Here is a 22,993-nt window from a genome sequence, read left to right as displayed (position 1 = left end):
TGTTTTTATCTTATCTTGCTTGTTGCAAGTCAGAACATTTTTCAAAAACATCAGCTCTTTTGGAGCTCCAACCATGTAAAATACTTTATTTGTTTGAGAAGTGGAAATGTGTCACTAGACTGCCTTGATCCACCACTTTTGATAATCTTTTCTGATGAGAACTTCCCCAGGCTTTCAAACAGAATGTGAGACGCCTTAGCTCCGGAGGCTACATCCTCCTGAATAGGCTCCTGGTGTGTGTGTATATGTTATGGTATGATGTGTGGTCATTTATAAACAATAATCATGTCTCCTCACATTATTTTGATAACACTCGATTTGGAAATATTTAACATGTGTAGAACTATATATCATGTGCAGAACTCAAACATGTGTTTGAACTAGAAAGTTCAAACTCACTATAATTGTTTTCATTTGGAGGCAAGAGAAATACCCCCAGACTCAGATAAGACATAACATAATTTTAATTCAAGCTTAGTTCCTGTCTGAATAGGTGGATAATCTTAACTGCCTTTATTAAATACACCATGACAGTATCTCCATCCCTATGGCCGAGTCTTCCACTGCCCGGTCAGTCACTCTGGCACGGTGATGTGGGTCACTGACTCTTTTATAATCTCTTATACTTTTTAACACTTTTGTGTAGACCCGAACCGTAGTTGCTAGTGTCAACATTTTGTTTTCACATTGCTCTTTCCAGCTCGGTTCCAGCAACTATGGTTGATGTGTAACCAGGGCAGGCCAGGGCAGTGAAGTTTGGCTGGACTCAGTCGTGTGAAAAGATTATGTTGGGTACTGTACAAACCATCTTGTCCCAACACTCTTAATAAATGGCATCCTTCCCTCCTATCTCCTTGTCTCCTATATTCTTGTCTCGGTAACACTTTACTTGACACGCAGCTTCATAATACTTTATGACACGGTCATGACCATGTCATAATATGCCATAATAGCTGATATAACTTGACATAACCTGTCATAATACGGTCATAACACTGTCATTACCCATATATTTACAAACGTGACATATATTGCATTATTTTATGACATACATAAGACGGTCAAAACCCACATTTATTTAAAAACTAAAATCCCTACCAAGAAGGTTCCTTTCATTTGAAAGATTGTTCCTTAATAAGTGATTTGTTGTTGTCGTAATTCATTATTTACAGTCATGTTGTTTTTCATCATATTTTAAATCACTTGCAGATAATACACTTTATGACACTGTCATGAAGCATTATGACCTTCCTGTGTCACTTTACTTGGATTAAGAAAATATACTTTATGACACTGTCAAGAGGTATTATGACAGTAATCAGTCATAAAGAAGTTGTCTTGTCCTGCTCCTGAAATCTTCTCCTGCATTCATCCCAGTCATCAGCAACAGAGCATTGGGGTAGGTGCATGTCTGACAATAATTTGTGCGCAATTACAATAATAATTGAATATGTTCAATGTCAGAAAATGTTATATAACATAAATATACTGTTGACAAGTAGGCTATGATGTAATGGAATGTTTTGCCTTGTGTGGTGGGTTTTGTGGGTTTGACACTTATGTAGGTGTCATAACCAGCCATAAAATAATGCAATAAATGTCACAACAAAAAATATGTGTCATGATAGTGTTATGACTATATTATGACAGGTTATGACAGGTTACGTCAGTTGTTATGACATATGACATGTTAAGACCGTGTCATAACGTGTTATGACGCTGGGTGTCAAGTAAATTGTTACCTTGTCTCTTTGTCCGACCACTGATTTGATAGGATTTGCCCCGAAGTGCTACCATATTACTTTTGGTCCTGGCCCTATATGATATGGCAGATTTGCCCTAAGTATTGGGACATGGTCATAGTGATTGTTAGGGCAGTGGAGCAAGCCAAACCTACATTGTGGATCATTCAAATGGTTCACAACAGCATTCCAATACAACAACTAAATCTAAATTCAAGATGCCAAAATATATTCAATTTAAAATTAGTGCTTTTTTCATCGTTATAAGAACATTTATCCTTTAGATTTTTTTGTATAAAAAACCATGGTGTTTTTACTGAATTGGCTCAACGTATTGGCAACATATTATTTTCTCCAACGCACAGACAAGTGTCCTTGCAACATAAATATCCAAGACAAGGTTTGAAATACCATTTAACAACTGTAGACTAAAATTTCCAAATTATTTTATATTTTTTAATCTTTAGAAAATATATAATTGTACTAAGCATATTCAATATTAAGACAATTACTGAGGTACAATTTTTTAAAATATAAATTAGCAATACGAAACCAGGGAGATATACCAGATATTTGAATTGCTACAACAGAGAGGTGGGGGGGAACTCTTGTCTCCCTGTGCTCTGATTGGTCACCAGCTCAATGCCCATCTCTGGCTTGTGAAAGGAAGGGGGAGGAGTCTGAGGACAGGGTTGTGTTCATTAGGGCACGCAACAGAAACGTTTTAAAATGTTTTGCAACGGAAAACAAAATGTGTTTCTTACTAGTCAAGTCCAGGTAGTCCTGGACATACTGGTCAAGTCCTGGTTCTTCCATTTGAACAAGGCCCGTTACAAGGCCCAGGACAGGGTTGATCACTCCTGTCAGATAGCCGTGTCCCAGAAGACGGTGGTCTGTGTGGAGTAAGGGGGAGGGCCGCCATACTTCTTGGTCCCATTGCTGCTCTTCCTCCAGCTGTGCAAGATGGGCATGCTGTCCTGCTTACACAGGTTGTTGTCTGCTGGCCCCCGGCGGGCCTTGATCTCCCGACACAGGCTGCGCTTCTTCTCAATCATCTCCATCATGGTGTTGTCTCCGCAAGCCCACAGCATGGGAGGGATCATCTGGGGTGAGGAGGGGTGGGGGACAGAGGGTATGAGGGGGTTGCCCAGAATGTTGGTGTTGGCATAGACAGACAGTAGCATTCGAAGAGAGAGACTATGAGTGTAATTCGTCTCTATCAACAGACATGTGCAATCTTACTGGCAAACTAAGTTGAGTGTAATAAACTCAGTCAATAATATGTGCAGTGCCTAGTGAAGTCTACACACCCCTTGCAAAGCTATCACATTTTTGCTGCCTTAAAATTTAATCAAAAAAGGGATTTACATTAGATGGTTTAACTACATATCTACACAACCTGATCCACATGTTCAATGTGAAAGAAAAAGTGAACCCAGTTCCTACATTTGAATATAAAATTGATTGTTTTAAACAAAACAATGCTACATTTTATCTCTGGGACCCTCAGGATGACAGATCAGGGCAAGATTACTGAATGTAAGTACATTATTTACCTTCAGAGGTGAATGTATCAAACCAGTTGCCATGATGAAATGTTTTTGTTGTTGTGCACTCTCCTCAAACAACAGCATGGTATTTGTTCACTGTAATAGCTATTGTATATTGGACAGTTCAGTTAGATGAACAGGAATTTAAGCTTTCTGACCATATAAGACATGTCTGTGTCCCAGGAAATGGTCTTGTTACTTACAACGTCATGCTAATCACCTTAGCTCAACCATACTTGTGGAGGGACACCGATCCCATAGAGGTCATTAAGCTTATTTTTAATCATTTAGCAGATGCCCTTATCCAGAGCAATTTACAGTAATGAGTAAAACATTTTTTTTACTTGTCTCCCATGGGAATTGAACCCACAACCTTGGCATTCCAACTCACTGTGTGCAATAATAGTGTTTAACATGATTCTTTAATTATCTCATCTTTGTACCCTACAAATACAATTATCTGTAAGGACCCTCAGTCGAGCAATGAATTTCAAACACAGATTCAACCACAAAGACCAGGGAGGTTTTACATAGCCTCGCAAAGAAAGGCAGCTATTGGTAGGTGGGGAAAAACAACAGACATTGAATATCCCTTTGAGAATGGGAGAGTTATTAATTACACTTTGGATGGTTATCAATACACCCAGTCACTACAAAGTTACAGACGTCCTTCCTAACTAAGATGCCGGAGAGGAAGGAAACCACTCAGGGATTTCACCACGAGGCCAATGGTGACTAAAACAGTTTCAGAGTTTAATGGCTGTGATAGGAGAAAACTGAGGATGGATCAATAACATTGTTACAGACAACACAAAGATTCCTTGATGTCCTTCCAGACTCCCTCTGTCTACCCAAGGACTCCAGAGGACAAAAATCAGTTAACCACCTAACTGAGGAACTCAATTTAACCTTGCGCAATACCCTAGATGCAATTGCACCCCTAAAAACTAAAAACATTTCTCATAAGAAACTAGCTCCCTGGTATACAGAAAATACCCGAGCTCTGAAGAAAGCTTCCAGAAAATTGGAACGGAAATGGCGCCACACCAAACTGGAAGTCTTCCGACTAGCTTGGAAAGACAGTACCGTGCAGTATCGAAGAGCCCTTACTGCTGCTCGATCATCCTATTTTTCCAACTTAATTGAGGCAAATAAGAACAATCAGAAATTCCTTTTTGATACTGTCGCAAAGCTAACTAAAAAGCAGCATTCCCCAAGAGATGGCGGCTTTCACTTCAGCAGTAATACATTCATGAACTTCTTTGAGGAAAAGATCATGATCATGATTATTAGAAAGCAAATTACGGACTCCTCTTTAAATCTGTGTATTCCTTCAAAGCTCAGATGTCCTGAGTCTGCACAACTCTGCCAGGACCTAGAATCAAGAGAGACACTCAAGTGTTTTAGTACTATATCCCTTGACACAATGATGAAAATAATCATGGCCTCTAAACCTTCAAGCTGCATACTGGACCCTATTCCAACTAACCTACTGAAAGAGCTGCTTCCTGTGCTTGGCCCTCCTATGTTGAACATAATAAACGGCTCTCTATCCACCGGATGTGTACCAAACTCACTAAAAGTGGCAGTAATAAAGCCTCTCTTGAAAAAGCCAAACCTTGACCCAGAAAATATAAAAAACTATCGGCCTATATCGAATCTTCCATTCCTCTAAAAATTTTTAGAGAAGGCTGTTGCGCAGCAACTCACTGCCTTCCTGAAGACAAACAATGTATACGAAATGCTTCAGTCTGGTTTTAGACCCCATCATAGCACTGAGACTGCACTTGTGAAGGTGGTAAATTACCTTTTAATGGCATCAGACCGAGGCTCTGCATCTGTCCTCGTGCTCCTAGACCTTAGTGCTGCTTTTGATACCATCGATCACCACATTCTTTTGGAGAGATTGGAAACCCAAATGGGTCTACACGGACAAGTTCTGGTCTGGTTTAGATCTTATCTGTCGGAAAGATATCAGTTTGTCTCTGTGAATGGTTTGTCCTCTGACAAATCAACTGTAAATGTTGGTGTTCCTCAAGGTTCCGTTTTAGGACCACTATTGTTTTCACTATATACTTTACCTCTTGGGGATGTCATTCAAAAACATAATTTTAACTTTCACTGCTATGCGGATGACACACAGCTGTACATTTCAATGAAACATGGTGAAGCCCCAAAATTGCCCTCGCTAGAAGCATGTGTTTCAGACATAAGGAAGTGGATGGCTGCAAACTTTCTACTTTTAAACTAGGACAAAACAGAGATGCTTGTTCTAGGTCCCAAGAAACAAAGAGATCTTCTGTTGAATCTGACAATTAATCTTAATGGTTGTACAGTCATCTCAAATAAAATGTGAAGGACCTCGGCGTTACTCTGGACCCTGATCTCTCTTTTGAAGAACATATCAAGACTGTTTCAAGGATAGCTTTTTTCCATCTAAGTAACATTGCAAAAATCAGAACCTTTCTGTCCAAAAATGATGCAGAAAAACTAATCCATGCTTTTGTTACTTCTAGGTTAGACTACTGCAATGCTCTACTTTCCGGCTACCCGGATAAAGCACTAAATAAACTTCAGTTAGTGCTAAATACGGCTCCTAGAATCCTGACTAGAACCACATTTTTTAAATCATATTACTCCAGTGCTAGCCTCCCTACACTGGCTTCCTGTCAAGGCAAGGGCTGATTTCAAGGTTTTACTGCTAACCTACAAAGCATTACATGGGCTTGCTCCTACCTATCTCTCTGATTTGGTCCTGCCGTACATACCTACACGTACGCTACGGTCACAAGATGCAGGCCTCCTAATTGTCCCTAGAATTTCTAAGCAAACAGCTGGAGGCAGGGCTTTCTCCTATAGAGCTCCATTTTTATGGAATGGTCTGCCTACCCATGTGAGAGACGCAAACTCGGTCTCAACCTTTAAGTCTTTACTGAAGAATCATCTCTTCAGAGGGTCATATGATTGAGTGTAGTCTGGCCCAGGAGTGTGAAGTTGAACGGAAAGGATCTGGAGCAACGAACCACCCTTGCTGTCTCTGCCTGGCCGGTTCCCCTCTTTCCACTGGGATTCTCTGCCTCTAACCCTATTACAGGGGCTGAGTCACTGGCTTACTAGGGCTCTTTCATACAGTCCCTAGGAGGGGTGCGTCACTTGAGTGGGTTGAGTCACTGATGTGATCTTCCTGTCTGGGTTGTGCCATGGCGGAGACCTTTGTGGGCTATACTCGGCCTTGTCTCAGGATGGTAGGTTGGTGGTTGAAGATATCCCTCTAGTGGTGTGGGGGCTGTGCTTTGGCAAAGTGGGTGTGGTTATATCCTTCCTGTTTGGCCCTGTCCGGGGGTGTCCTCGGATGGGGCCACAGTGTCTCCTGACCCCTCCTGTCTCAGCCTCCAGTATTTATGCTGCAGTAGTTTATGTGTCTGGGGGCTAGGGTCAGTTTGTTATATCTGGAGTACTTCTCCTGTCCTATCCGGTGTCCTGTGTGAATTTAAGTATGCTCTCTCTAATTCTCTCTTTCTCTCTTTTGGAGGACCTGAGGCCTAGGACCATGCCTCAGGACTACCTGACATGATGACTCCTTGCTGTCCCCAGTCCACCTTACTGTGCTGCTGCTCCAGTTTCAACTGTTCTGCCTGTGATTATTATTATTTGACCATGCTGGTCATTTATGAACATTTGAACATATTGGCCATGTTCTGTTATAATCTCCACCCGGCACTGCCAGAAGAGGACTGGCCACCCCACATAGCCTGGTTCCTCTCTAGGTTTATTCCTAGGTTTTGGCCTTTCTAGGGAGTTTTTCCTAGCCACCGTGCCTCTACACGTGCATTGCTTGCTGTTTGGGGTTTTAGGCTGGGTTTCTGTACAGCACTTTGAGATATCAGCTGATGTACCAAGGGCTACATAAATACATTTGATTTGATGATTGTAGTTACTCAAGAACACTAACCTAATTGATAGAGTGAAAAGAAGTCAATCTGTAAAGAATAAAAATATTCCAAAACATGCATTGTCGTTGCAACAAGGCACTAAAGCAATACTGCAAAAAATGTGACAAAGCATTTAACCTTTTTTCCAGTGCCTTAAGAAAGTATTCAGACCCCTCAAACTTTTCCACATTTTGTTACGTTACAGCGTTATTCTAAAATTGATTTAAAAAAACTGAGCAATCGGGAGAGACGGGCCTTGGTCAGGGAGGTGACCAAGAACCCGATGGTCACCCTGACAGAGCTCTTAGAGTTCTTCTGTGGAGATGTGAGTACCTTCCAGAAAGACAAACATCTCTGCAGCACTCCACCAACCAGGCCTTTATGGCCTTTTACTACAGAAGCCACTCCTCAGTAAAAGGCACATAACAGCCCGCTTGGAGTTCGCCAAAAGGTACCTAATGTATCTCAGACCATGAAAAACAAGATTATCTGGTATGATGAAACCAAGATTGAACTATTTGGCCTGAATACCAAGCGTCACGTCTGGAGGATACCTGGCACCATCCCTACGGTAAAGCATTGTGGTGGTAGCATCATGATGTGGGGGTATTTCTCAGCAGCAGGGACTGGGATCGAGGCAAAGATGAACGGAGCAAAGTACACAGAGATTCTTGATGAAAAGCTGCTTAAGAGCGCTCAGGATCTCAGAAGGGTGGCGAATGTTCACCTTCCAACAGGACAACAACCCTAAGAAAACAGACAAGACAACGCTGGAGTGGCTTTGGGACAAGTCTCCGAATGTCCTTGAGTGGCACAGCCAGAGCCCGGACATGAACCTTCTATCTATATCTATATCTCTCTATCTATATCTATATCTATATCTATATATCTATATATATCTCTCTATATCTATATCTCTCTATATCTATATATCTCTCTCTCTCTCTCTCTCTCTCTCTCTCTCTCCTCCTAGTAAAACAATTCGCTGTCTTAGGTCAGTTAGGATCACCACGTATTTAAGAGTGTGAAATGTCAGAATAATACTAGAGATAATCATCACATTCCCAGTGGGTCAGACCTGGCCAAGATAAAGCGTAGCAATTCGACCACACATTTTCTATAGGATTGAGGTCAGGGCTTTGTGATGGCCACTCCAATACCTTGAATTTGTTGTCCTTAAGCCATTTTGAAGAACCATTTGCGACCAAGCTTTAACTTCCTGACTGATGTCTTGAGATGTTGCTGCAACATATTCACATCATTTTCTTCCTCATGAAGCCATCTATTTTGTGAAGTGCACCAGTCCCTCCTGCAGCATAGCACCCCCACAACATGATGCTGCCACTCCCGTGCTTCACGGTTGGTATCGTGTTCTTCGGCTTGCACGATGGTCATTATGGACAAACAGTTCCATTTTTGTTTCATCAGACCAGAGGGCATTTCTCCAAAAAGTATGATCTTTGTCCCGATGTGCAGTTGCAAACCGTAGTCTGGCTTTTTTTAGGGCGTTTTTTGAGCAGTGGCTTCTTCCTTGCTGAGCGGCCTTTCAAGTTATGTCGATATAGGACTCGTTTTACTGTATATAAAAATAATTTTGTACCCGTTTCCTCCAGCATCTTCACAAGGTCGTTTGCTGTTGTTCTGGGATTGAATGGCACTTTTCCCACCAAAGTATGTTCATCGCTCCTTCCTGAGCGGTATGGCGGCTGCGTGGTCCTATGGTGTTTATACTTGCATACTATTGTTTGTACAGATGAACGTGATACCTTCAGGTGTTTGGAAATTGCTCCCAAGGATGAACCAGACTTATGGAGGTCTACAATATTTTGCTGAGGTCTTGGCTGATTTCTTTTGATTTTCCCATGATGTCAAACAAAGAGGCAGAGTTTGATGGAAGGCCTTGAAATACATCCACAGGTACACCTCCAATTGACTCAAATTATGTCAATTAGCCTATCAGAAGCCTCTAAAGCATGACATAATTTTCTGGAATTTTCCAAGCTGTTTAAAGGCACAGTCAACTTAGTGTATGTACATTTCTGACCCACTGGAATTGTGATACAGTGAATTATAAGTTAAATAATCTGTCTGTGAACAATTATTGGAAAAATTACTTGTGTCATGCACAAAGTAGATGTCCTAACCGACTTCCCAAAACTATAGTTTGTTAACAAGAAATTTGTGGAGTTGTTGAAAAACGTGTAATGACTCCAACCTAAGTGTATGTAAACTTCCAACTTCAACTGTATATCATAGCACTTGTTGGTTTTTGCGACTACACTTGAAGAAACTTTCTCGAAATGTTCTTGAAATGTTCGGGATTGACTGACAATCCTGTTTTAAAGTAATGCTAGACTGTCATTTCTCTTTGCTTATTTGCGCTGTTCTTGCAATAAAATGGAATTGGTATTTTAACAAATAGGAATATCTTCTGTATACCAACCCCACCTTGTCAAAACACAACTGTGAACCAAGATGATGTAGCAGCGCAGACGTGGTTTCTCGTCCTCTCGTTTACTTTTTGTATTGTATCGTCTTTTTTGTATATATTCCAATTTAATTTTCAATATCTTTTTCCATTTTAAAATTAAATATACCTTCCGGTAACCCGCCTCACTCAATGTGACACCGATCCGCAATTTTTGTTTTAGACCTTATAGCCAAAACTTGCATCAGAAGCTAGGCAGCTACTAGCTATTTAGTCATTGTTAGCCACTGCTAGCAACCTTTACCCTCTGCTCAGGCACCAGCCTGTTTTTTAGCCTGGATAATACCTGCCAGCCTCGGACTGTTAATCTCCACTTCAACGCCCGATTCCTGCCGTAAACCCTGGACAATTGATCATCACAGCTAGCTAGCTGCCACTGAGTGACCCAGCCCCGAAGCTAGATCTGAGCCAGGTGCACAGCTCCGCACCACCCACAGCTACTTGCCCGAGCCTCCCCAGCTTCTCCTTCACCCAAATCCAGATCGCAGATGTTCTGAACCTCTCTTTAGTATCGTCCGAGATCCCTAAAGATTGGAAAGCTGCCGCGGTCATCCCCCTCTTCAAAGGGGGTGACACTCTATACCCAAACTGTTATAGACCTATATCCATACTGCCCTGCCTTTCTAAAGTCTTTGAAATCCAAGTTAACAAACATATCACTGACCATTTCGAATCCCTCCGTACCTTCTCCGCTGTGTAATCAGGTTTCCGAGCTGGTCATGGGTGCACCTCAGCTATGCACAAGGTACTAAACGATATCATAACCGCCATCAATTAAAGACAGTACTGTGCAGCCGTCTTCATCGACCTGGCCAAGGCTTTCGACTCGATTCTCAAATGACTGCCTCGACTGGTTCAAAAAACACCTTCATAGACAGAGTTCAGTGTGTCAAATCGGAGGGCCTGTTGTCCGGACCTCTGGCAGTCTCTATGGGGGTACCACAGGGTTCAATTCTCGGGCCGACTCTTTTCTCTGTATATATCAACGATGCCGCTCTTGCTGCGGGTGATTCCCTGATCCACCTCTATGCAGATGGCACCATTCTGTATACATCTGGCCCTTCTTTGGACACTGTGTTAACAAACCTCCAAACAAGCTTCAATGCCATACAACACTCCTTCCGTGGCCTCCAACTGCTCTTAAACGCTAGCAAAAACAAATGGATGATTTTCAATCATTCGCTGCCCGCACCCACCCTCCCGACTAGCATCACTACTCTAGATGGTTCTGACCTAGAATACGTGGACAACTACAAATACCTAGGTGTCTGGCTAGACTGTAAACTCTCCTTCCAGACTCATCAAACATCCTCAATCCAAAATCAAATCTAGAATTGGCTATCTATTTCGCAACAATGCCTCCTTCACTCACGCCGCCAAACTTACCCTTGAAAAACTGACTATCCTACCGATCCTCGACTTCGGTAATGTCATCTACAAAATAGCTTCCAATACTCTACTAAGCAAATTGGATGTAGTCTATCACAGTGCCATCCGTTTTGTTACCAAAGCACCTTATTTATTTTTTATTTTACCTTTATTAAACAATGCAAGTCAGTTAAGAACAAATTCTTACTTTCAATGACCGCCTAGGAACAGTCGGTTAACTGCCTTGTTCAGGGGCAGAACGACAGATTTGTACCTTGTCAGCTCTGGGGATTCAAACTTGCAACCTTTTGGTTACTAATCCAATGCTCTAACCACTAGGCTAACCTGCCAACCTTATACCACCCACCACTGTGACCTGTATGCTCTAGTCGGCTGGCCCTCGCTACATATTCGTCGCCAGACCCACTTGCTCCAGGTCATCTATACATCTATGCTAGATAAAGCTCCACCTTATCTCAGCTCACTGGTCACGATAACAACACCCACCGGTAGCACGCGCTCCAGCAGGTGTCTTTCACTGGTCATCCCAAAAGCCAACACCTCCTTTGGCCGCCTTTCCTTCCAGTTCTCTGCCACCGGTGACTGGAACGAATTGCAAAAATCACTGCAGCTGGAAACTTACATTTCACTCACGAACTTCAAACATCAGCTATCTGAGCAGCTAACCGATCGCTGCAGCTGTACATAGTCCATCTGTAAATAGCCCACCTAATCTACCTACCTCATCCTCATATATATATATATATTTTTTTTTTACTTTGCTGCTTTTTTTGCACACCAGTATTACTACTTACACACCATCATCTGCTCATCTATCACTCCAGTGTTAATCTGCTAAATTGGAATGACTTTGCTACTATGGCCTATTTATTGCCTAATGCCATTTGCACACACTGACTTTCTTTTTTTCTATTGTGTTATTGACTGTACGCTTGTTTATTTTTTGTGTAACTCTGTGTTGTTGTTTCTGTCGCACTGCTTTGCTTTATCTTGGTCAGGTCACAGTTGTAAATGAGAACTTGTTCTCAACTAGCTTACCTGGTTAAATTAAAAAATATATTAAAAAAATAAACTGATTGGCTCAAACGCATTAATTAAGAAGGAAAGAAATTCCACAAATTAACTTTTAACAAGGCACACCTGTTAATTGAAATGCGTTGCAGATGACTACCTCATGAAGCTGGTTGAGAGAATGCCAAGAGTGTGAAAAGGTGTCACCAAGGCAAAGGGTGGCTACATTTGAAGAATCTCAAATATAAAACATACTTTGATTTGTTTAACACTATGAAATAAAACATATGGAATCATTTTTTACTACATGATTCCATATGTTTTATTTCATAGTTTTGATGTCTTCATTATTATTATACTATGTAGAAAATTTTAAAAATAAAGACAAACCCTTGAATGAAAAGGTGTGTCCAATCTTTTGACTGGTACTGTATATATATTTATTTTGATCCTGACAAACTCATCTTTCCCTGCCGGTAACAGGCATAAACATAATATAATGCTACCACCACATTACTTCAAAATACAGAGGGGTTCACTCTGTGATGTGTTTTATTGGATTTGTCCCAAACCTGAAGGCAAAAAGTGTATTTATTTGCCATGTTGTCTTGCAGTGTTACTTAAGGACCTTTTTGCAAACATAATGGATGATTTGAAATAGATTTTTTAATAAAGGCTTCCTTCTTTTCATGTTGTCATACTGGCCAGCAATGTGAGTGAATGTCATATTGTTGATCCCTTTTGTGGTGGCAGCATTATGTTATGAGTATGCTTGTCACTGGCAGGGGCTGTAGAGTTATAAAAGGATCAAAAGAATATGAAAGGAGCAAAGCCCAGGTAAAAAGGTAGAGGAAAATGTGCCTCCGTCTTCTGAATATATGTTCTGAACCCTGGAATAGAGTTGTATTTTTCAGTGGGACAATTAAACAAATGTTTTTGCCAAAGCTAACAGAATGGCTGTCCAAGAGTTGTTGAGTGTTCCTGAGGGGTCCATTCTCAGTCCTGACATTAAAACAGCTTGCAAATGTTTGAAGATTGCCGCCAATAATGATTCTCAACCAAATCTACCGAGCTTCAGCATTTTTTACAAAAAACAATGGATATACACTGAGTCTACAAAACATTGGACCATTCTTGATGCACACGGCAAACTGTTGAGCATGAAAAACCCAGAAGCATTGCAGTTCTTGACACACTCAAACCAGTGCGCCTGGCACCTACTACTATACCCTGTTCAAAGGCACTTAAATCTTGTGTTTTGCCCTTTCACCCTCTGAATGCCACACATACAAAATGTCTCAGTTGTCTCGAGGCTTAAAAATCCATATTTAACCGATCTCCTCCCATTAATCTACACTGAGGTAGATTTAACTAGTGAAATCAATAAGGGATCATAAGTTTCACATGGGAAAAATCTAATTGAATCCCCTTTTAGATCCAATTTTAAGGCAGCAAAATGTGACAGGGGTGTGTAGACTTTCACTAGACACTGTATTTGTATGATAGATGTATGTGTCCTGAAGTGTGTGTTGTTGGTGTCTGGAAAGAGTACAAATTGTGAGTAGTCTAGGTCAGTGGTTTTTAACCGGTTTACCACGGCACACTGGTGTGACTTGAGGAACTCTCAGGTTCAATTTTTTGGAACACTCTTCTAACACAAACGTGACCTGTGGAATGAACATGGGATTTTGACTTGGGCGCACCAGTGCCACTTACAGTCGTGGCCAAAAGTTTTGAGAATGACACAAATATTAATTTCCACACATTTTGCTGCTTCAGTGTCTAGATATGTTTGCCAGGTGTTACTATGGAATACTGAAGTATAATTACAAGCATTTCATAAGTGTCAAAGGATTTTATGGACAATTACATGAAGTTGATGCAAATAGTCAATATTTGCCGTGTTGACCCTTCTTTTTCAAGACCTCTGCAATCCGCCCTGGCATGCTGTCAATTAAATTCTGGGCCACTTCCTGACTGATGGCAGCCCATTCTTGCATAATCAATGCTGGGAGTTTGTCAGAATTTGTGGATTTTTGTTTGTCCACCTGCCTCTTGAGGATTGACCACAAGTTCTCAATGGGATTAAGGTCCTGGCCATGGACCCAAAATATTGATGTTTTCTTCACCGAGCCACTTAGTTATCACTTTTGCCTTGTGGCAAGGTAATCCATAATGCTGTAAAAGGCATTGTTTGTCACCAAACTGTTCCTGGATGATTGGGAGAAGTTGCTTTCTGAGGATGTGTTGGTACCATTCTTTATTCATGGCTTTGTTAGGAAAATTATGAGTGAGCCCACTCCCTTGTCTGAGAAGCAACCCCACACATGAATGGTCTCAGGATGCTTTACTGTTGGCATGACACAGGAATCATTGTAGCGCTCACCTTATCTTCTCCAGACAAGCTTTTTCCCCGATGCCCCAAACAATCGGAAAGGGGATTCATCAGAGAAAATTACTTTACCCCAGTCCTCAGCAGTCCAATCCCTGTACCTTTTGCAGAATATCAGTCTGTCCCTGATGTTTTTCCTGGAGGGAAGTGGCTTCTTTGCTGCCCTTCTTGACACCAGGCCATCCTCCAAAAGTCTTCACCTCACTGTGAATGCAGATGCACTCACACCTGAATGCTGCCATTCCTGAGCAAGCTCTGTACTGGTGGTGCTCCGATCCCGCAGCTGAATCAACTTTAGGAGACGGTCCTGGCGCCTACTGGACTTTCTTGGCCGCCGCCCTGAAGCCTTCTTCACAACAATTGAAACGCTCTCCTTGAAGTTCTTGATGATCCGATAAATGGTTGATTTAGGTGCAATCTTACTGGCAGCAATATCATTGCATGTGAAGCCCTTTTTGTGCAAAGCAATGATGACGGCATGTGTTTCCTTGCAGGTAACCATGGTTGACAGAGGAAGAACAAGTATTCCAAGTACCACCCTCCTTTTGAAGCTTCCAGTCTGTTATTCGATCTCAATCAGCATGACAGAGGGATCTCCAGCCTTGTCCTCGTCAACACTCACACCTGTGTCAACAAGAGAATCACTGACATGATGTCAGCTGGTCCTTTTGTTGCAGGGCTGAAATGCGTTGGACATGGTTTTTGGGGGATTCAGTTCATTTGCATGGCAAAGAGGGACTTTGCCATTAATTGCAATTCATCTGATCACTCTTCATAACATTCTGGAGTATATGCAAATTGCCATCATACAAACTGAGGCAGCAGACTGTGAAAATGTATATTGGTGTCATTCTCAAAACTTTTGGCCATGACTGTAGATAATATATTGAATGGCACACATGGTTGCATCTGTACCATTGTTTCAAGTCCAATGCGCTGGAGCTGTTGTTACATTTGTATCATTTGAGGGGTGCACAACGAGCATGGTCATTCGTATAATTTTACTTCTCTTGTGAGAACCCTTTGCACAGGCAAGTCTGACGAGGCTTAGCAGTACCATAGCCTCTGCCAAAGAATCAAACGGAGCATTGCTTTGTGTTTTTGGTTGCACCTTTACAATGCCGAAAACCTCTCAGCTCTAGACTCTTCCATTCAAAATTAACCTATTAACCTATAGACCTATTTTACTGGAGCTACAAGAGTTTTTCTTTATATTGGAGATTTGCAGGATGCTTTAAATGGGTCCACACAAATTAAACATGAGTAAGGAACTATGAAAGTAGTTTAAATAAACCCTATTTATTCTATGAAAGAAAAAATGATACAGAAAATTGATTATTTGCAGTATGCATCAGATCACCACAAAATAAATTATTAGGAAAAGTTTAGGTGTGCCACAGAATGTTTTATCCCATCAAGGTGTGCCACGGTTAAGAAAAGGTTGGGAACCAATGGTCTAGGTTTATGTTATAGACAGAAGTAGAAAATAGCTGGTAGTGAGTGCTACTACTTTCCTAATGTTAAGGAAAGGTACAGACAGTAGTGTTTGTTGAATGAGACCACAAGTCTATGTTAATGTATGTATTGTCTTGGCAGATGTGTTGGTTGTGAAGTGTGTGTTGATTTTGTCTGAATAGATCAGGTATGTATTGTCAGTAGCCTACATAATCTCCCTGTGTATAACACTATATGATGTATTGATGTGTATAAGACTGTCCTCCTTTCCATGAACAGTAAAACACAGTGTCATCATTGACCAAGGCTTATATAACAGTAAATTCAAGTGTAGACATTACGGTCATCAAATATTCAATTATTCAGATAGGAAGTTTAAGCAGTATTTATGTAATTGTGAAACATGGCCCACTGCATGTTCATACACACAAACACACAAATACACAAACATGCACACAGTAAGACATTCATTTGAAAACACACATAACAACAAATGCTTTTTCAGCATTCTCACAATATATAGACAAGGACACAGACACAAAAAGGACACAGAAAGGGAGGAATGACAGAACGATTTGACAAGGTTTTATTTTCTTGGCCTCTGTTTTGATTGGATGACTTTCAGTAGGATAGGCCTTCTGTTTTTAGTTAGACTACTTCTTCTAAGAGCTAGGGAGTGAGAATGAAGAAGGCTGGATAGCTTAGTTCTGATTCGTGCAAATGGTTGAGTGACCTGTCATAGTGTGTGTGTGTATATGTTTGTGTGTGAGTGAGTGTGTGTGCATGTTGTTTGTGTATTGTGTGTGTAGCATGTCACTTCTGAAGCATCATATGCTGCCTCCCCAGAAGAGAGATACATATGTATACATCAATGAAACATGTTCAAAAATGGTTGATCACTCATAAAGAGATATAAGAAAAGTAAAAACTTGTTCCATAACCAACAGCATACACAAACACATAGTGCTCTCAATAAACATTCCACAAACAGTACCAGTCAAAACTTTGGACAAACCTACTCATTCAACGGTTTTTCTTTATTTTTTACTATTGTCTACTTTTTAGAATAATAGTGGAGACATCAACACTATAAAATAACACATATGGAATCATGTAGTAAAAAAAAAAGTATATTTTAGATTCTTGAAAGCAGCCACCCGTTGCCTTGATGATAGCTTTGCACAATCTTGGCATTCTCTCAACCAGCTTCATGAGGTAGTCACACGGCGGATGGAACCAAAAATCTCAAATTTGGACTCATCAGACCAAAGGACAGATTTACACCGGTCTAATGTCCATTGCTCGTGCTTCTTGGCCCAAGCAAGTCTCTTCTTCTTATTGGTGTCCTTTAGTAGTGGTTTCTTCACAACAATCCAACCATGAAGGCCTGATTCATAGAGTCTCCTCTGAACAGTTGAGGTTAAGATGTGTCTGTTACTTGAACTCTGTGAAGCATTTATTTGGGCTTCAATTTCAGAGGCTGGTAACTCTAATGAAAGTTATACTCTGCAGCAAATGCAGAGGTTGGTTGAGAGAATGCCAAGAGTGTGCAAAGCTGTCATCAAGGCAAAGGGTGGCTACTTTGAAGGATCTAAAATATATATATTGAATTGTTTAACACTTTTTTGGTTACTATATGACTCCATATGTGTTTTTTCATCATTTGTCTTCACTGATGTCTTCACTGTGATTCTACAACGTAGAACATAGTAAAAATAAAGAAAAACCCTGGAATGAGTAGGTGTGTCCAAACTTTTAACTGGCACTGTATGTTGTGTATACATACAGTGCTGCGGAAAAGCATTTGCCCCCTTTCGGATGTTCAACATTTTTGCATATTTGTTATTAGATTTTGTAATCAACCAAAACCTAATATTAGATAAAGGGAACCTGAGTGAACAAATAACACAACAATTACAACATGATTTAATTGATTTCATAAACAAAGTTATGCAACTGATCAACAATTACAGGAAGCTTTCTTTGCAGTCATTGCAGTTAAGGTGGCACAAACAGTTATTGAGTGTAAGGGGGCAATGACTTTTTCACACAGGGGAACTGGGTGTTGCATAACTTTGTTAATTAAATAAATACAAATAATAGATCGATTTTTTGTTATTTGTAAACTTAGGTTCCCTTTATCTAATATTAGGTTTTGGTTGAAGATCTGATAGCATTCAGTATCAAAAGTATGCAAAAAAAGAGCAAATCAGAAAGGGGCAAATGCTTTTTCATGGCCCTGTATATACATACATCAAACATGAAATTAGTCACATTTGGTCATTTTTAGAAGTAGAAGCTGCACATCTGCTAGGGGTTTGGGAACTGAAGGTGCTGCCAGGGAGAAAAGCAGGTAAAATGCTGTGTAAAAGACAGAACAGTTAAAATGCCAGGCATAGGTCAAAGTCCTGATCAATGTTTAGATTAAAGGGTCAGGTTATAGCATAGATGGTCATAGAGGTAAAAGAAAAGGGAAGATGGAAGGTGCCAGTTATGGACCAGATCGAAGTCCAGGTTAAGGGCCAGCTAAAGGCACAGGTGGAGGTAAGGTCAAAGTGCAGTGGTACGGTTCCAGTAAATTGGAAGATTCAGTCAGTGTACAAAGGGAAGGGATTAGCTGAAGTAAGTAAGGGCCAGCTAAATTAAGGAGGGACAGGTAGGTATAGTGTTAAAAGTAAAAGGAGGAGGGAGGAAGAAAGTTTGCCCTGGCTCCTTGTCCTGAGATGGAAACAGATTATTATATCACTGAGGTTTGATGTCTGTATATATGAGTATACCATTTAACTTGAAATACCACAGGATGAAGATGTCTCCACAAAAACAAAACACAAATAAGCAGAGTGACCCTGGATAAATGCAATACAGACGAGACAAAACAGCTACATAGTGGTTGGACAGGTGACAGGGGGATGGTGCTACGGGGTGATGAAAATACAATTTGGGGATGGGGTCAGACAGCCGACACACAGGTGAACACAGAGAGACAGGGACAAGGGCCCCACATGGGCTCACAAGCACTTTCTTTCTAGCTTGCTCTCTTATTCTGTGGTGGCATGCGGCGGTACCTGACTATAGCCTGTCTGGGGCTCGGAGGGCTGGTGCTGGGGAGTCCCGCACGGGGAAGGAACCCCCGATGTAGAGGCTGACCGGCCCAGCTTACACACCGCTTTGGATTCTGTAGGGAGACATGCTCAGTCGGTTAGGATGTACAGTACATTGTTGCTAGGGATGGTCTGAGGACCTGTGTTGTAAGGGCCGATAGTGTTCTCAGGACCTATAGGCACATTTGCCCTGTCCTTCGTTTAGCTGTGCTTTAGCCTTCAAAAGGAGTTAAACCCCAAATAATGAAACATAATTCTTTCGGTTAGCTAACCTTGACTGCTCTGTCCTCAGCACCTGCATTTTATTAACTTCATCTCAGTTGCACTGAATGTCAGAAATGCATAGTGGTCACACAAGTTGCATTTCAGTTGCATATGACTTTAACCAACTCAACAGTAAATTCAAGAAGAGATCAATCTTAATTTACAGTGCATTCGGAAAGTATTAAGAACCCTTGACTTTTTACAAATGTCACAGGCTTATTCTAAAATGAATTAAATGTTTTTTTCCCTCATCAGCAGCAGGCACTGGGAGACTTGTCAGGATCGAGGAAAAGATGAACGGAGCTAAGTACACAGAGATCCTTGATGAAAACCTGCTCCAGAGCACTCAGGACCTCAGACTGGGGTGAAGGTTCACCTTCTAACAGGACAATGACCCTAAGCAAACTGCCAAGACAACGCAGGAGTGACTTCGGGACAAGTCTATGAATGTCCTTGAGTGGCCCAGCCAGAGCCCAGACTTGAACCTGATCAAACATCTCTGGAGAGACCTGAAAATTGTGGTGCATCAATGCTCCCCATCCAACCTGAGAGAGCTTGAGAGGATCTGCGGAGAAGAATGGGAGAAACTCCACAAATACAGGTGTGCCAAGATTGTAGCATCATACCCAAGAAGACTCAAAGGTGCTTCAATAAAGTACTGAGTAAAGGGTCTGAATAGCTATGTAATTGTGATATTTCATTTAAAAAAATCTAAAAACCTGTTTTTGTTTTGTCACTATGGGGTATTGTGTGTATATTGATGAGGGAATAAAAAAATTAAAAAAACATTTTGGAGTAAATCTGCAAAGTCACAAATTGTCAACTGGTCTGAATCCTTTCCCAATGCACTGTATCAAGGATTCTGAGCCACATTTTGTACACATAAATATTTGATGATGTAAACATTCATTTCTTTCACCATATCTGAATTATTTAGCCTTCCATGATATAATGCATTTTTTTCTGTTATAAAATACTCATATAGCCTACTTATAATTCTCAGATGTCATGCCAATACATTTTGTAGACACTTTTCATGTGTCTTCCAAATTATTAGCTCTTACCATTCGAACACTATGGGCTCCAACATTGGAAGTCTAATAATTGTTTAACTATTTCCATCTAAAACACATTCTCTTTTACATTCATTTCTGTAATTAAAAACAATGTGTGTAACTCCAGGCAGAGGCCCTCACCTGTGACCCCACTCCCCAGCATCATGGTGGGGCTGACAGAAGAGCGTCCCAGGCGGCTGGGCATGGCAGTGGGGTTGGATGAATGTCCGGAGGGTCCATCCCACTCCTGGGATCAGCCAGCTAGATCTACTGTCTCTATTATATTATGACAGACCAGCTAGATCTACTGTCTCTATTTATTATGACAGACCAGCTAGATCTACTGTCTCTATTATATTATGACAGACCAGCTAGATCTACTGTCTCTATTATATTATGACAGACCAGCTAGATCTACTGTCTCTATTAATATGACAGACCAGCTAGATCTACTGTCTCTATTATATTATGACAGACCAGCTAGATCTACTGTCTCTATTATATTATGACAGACCAGCTAGATCTACTGTCTCTATTATATTATGACAGACCAGCTAGATCTACTGTCTCTATTATATTATGACAGACCAGCTAGATCTACTGTCTCTATTATATTATGACAGACCAGCTAGATCTACTGTCTCTATTATATTATGACAGACCAGCTAGATCTACTGTCTCTATTATATTATGACAGACCAGCTAGATCTACTGTCTCTATTATATTATGACAGACCAGCTAGATCTACTGTCTCTATTATATTATGACAGACCAGCTAGATCTACTGTCTCTATTATATTATGACAGACCAGCTAGATCTACTGTCTCTATTATATTATGACAGACCAGCTAGATCTACTGTCTCTATTATATTATGACAGACCAGCTAGATCTACTGTCTCTCTATTATTATGACAGACCAGCTAGATCTACTGTCTCTATTATATTATGACAGACCAGCTAGATCTACTGTCTCTATTATATTATGACAGACCAGCTAGATCTACTGTCTCTATTATATTATGACAGACCAGCTAGATCTACTGTCTCTATTATATTATGACAGACCAGCTAGATCTACTGTCTCTATTATATTATGACAGACCAGCTAGATCTACTGTCTCTATTATATTATGACAGACCAGCTAGATCTACTGTCTCTATTATATTATGACAGACCAGCTAGATCTACTGTCTCTATTATATTATGACAGACCAGCTAGATCTACTGTCTCTATTATATTATGACAGACCAGCTAGATCTACTGTCTCAATTATAATTTTCTTTATTATATTATGACAGACCAGCTAGATCTACTGTCTCTATATATTATGACAGACCAGCTAGATCTACTGTCTCTATTATATTATGACAGACCAGCTAGATCTACTGTCTCTATTATATATGACAGACCAGCTAGATCTACTGTCTCTATTATATTATGACAGACCAGCTAGATCTACTGTCTCTATTATATTATGACAGACCAGCTAGATCTACTGTCTCTATTATATTATGACAGACCAGCTAGATCTACTGTCTCTATTATATTATGACAGACCAGCTAGATCTACTGTCTCTATTATATTATGACAGACCAGCTAGATCTACTGTCTCTATATTTATGACAGACCAGCTAGATCTACTGTCTCTATTATATTATGACAGACCAGCTAGATCTACTGTCTCTATTATATTATGACAGACCAGCTAGATCTACTGTCTCTATTATATTATGAAGAGACCAGCTAGATCTACTGTCTCTATTATATTATGACAGACCAGCTAGATCTACTGTCTCTATTATATTATGACAGACCAGCTAGATCTACTGTCTCTATATATTATGACAGACCAGCTAGATCTACTGTCTCTATTATATTATGACAGACCAGCTAGATCTACTGTCTCTATTATATTATGACAGACCAGCTAGATCTACTGTCTCTATTATATATGACAGACCAGCTAGATCTACTGTCTATTATATTATGACAGACCAGCTAGATCTACTGTCTCTATTATATTATGACAGACCAGCTAGATCTACTGTCTCTATTATATTATGACAGACCAGCTAGATCTACTGTCTCTATTATATTATGACAGACCAGCTAGATCTACTGTCTCTATTATATTATGACAGACCAGCTAGATCTACTGTCTCTATTATATTATGACAGACCAGCTAGATCTACTGTCTCTATTATATTATGACAGACCAGCTAGATCTACTGTCTCTATTATATTATGACAGACCAGCTAGATCTACTGTCTCTATTATATTATGACAGACCAGCTAGATCTACTGTCTCTATTATATTATGACAGACCAGCTAGATCTACTGTCTCTATTATATTATGACAGACCAGCTAGATCTACTGTCTATTATATTATGACAGACCAGCTAGATCTACTGTCTCTATTATATTATGACAGACCAGCTAGATCTACTGTCTCTATTATAATATGACACAGACCAGCTAGATCTACTGTCTCTATTATATTATGACAGACCAGCTAGATCTACTGTCTCTATTATATTATGACAGACCAGCTAGATCTACTGTCTCTATTATATTATGACAGACCAGCTAGATCTACTGTCTCT

General features: G+C 40.5%; 1 protein-coding gene across 1 annotated transcript; it reads right to left on the bottom strand.

Moving 5' to 3' along the window:
* Positions 1-446: 446 nt before the first annotated feature.
* LOC116355097 (neuronal tyrosine-phosphorylated phosphoinositide-3-kinase adapter 1-like) lies at positions 447-20,626 on the bottom strand. The gene is made up of 3 exons (XM_031798603.1): positions 20,521-20,626; positions 19,025-19,134; positions 447-2,845 (listed from the first exon to the last, which is right to left on the bottom strand). Exons 1-3 carry the CDS (start codon positions 20,582-20,584, stop codon positions 2,606-2,608), a joined length of 414 nt encoding a protein of 137 aa, XP_031654463.1. The 5' UTR covers positions 20,585-20,626; the 3' UTR covers positions 447-2,605.
* Positions 20,627-22,993: the final 2,367 nt, after the last annotated feature.

Source organism: Oncorhynchus kisutch, linkage group LG19, assembly GCF_002021735.2.
Source record: "Oncorhynchus kisutch isolate 150728-3 linkage group LG19, Okis_V2, whole genome shotgun sequence".
NCBI lineage: Eukaryota > Metazoa > Chordata > Actinopteri > Salmoniformes > Salmonidae > Oncorhynchus > Oncorhynchus kisutch.
The sequence above is the reverse complement of the archived record's forward strand: the minus strand, read 5'-3'. Positions and strand labels throughout refer to the sequence as shown.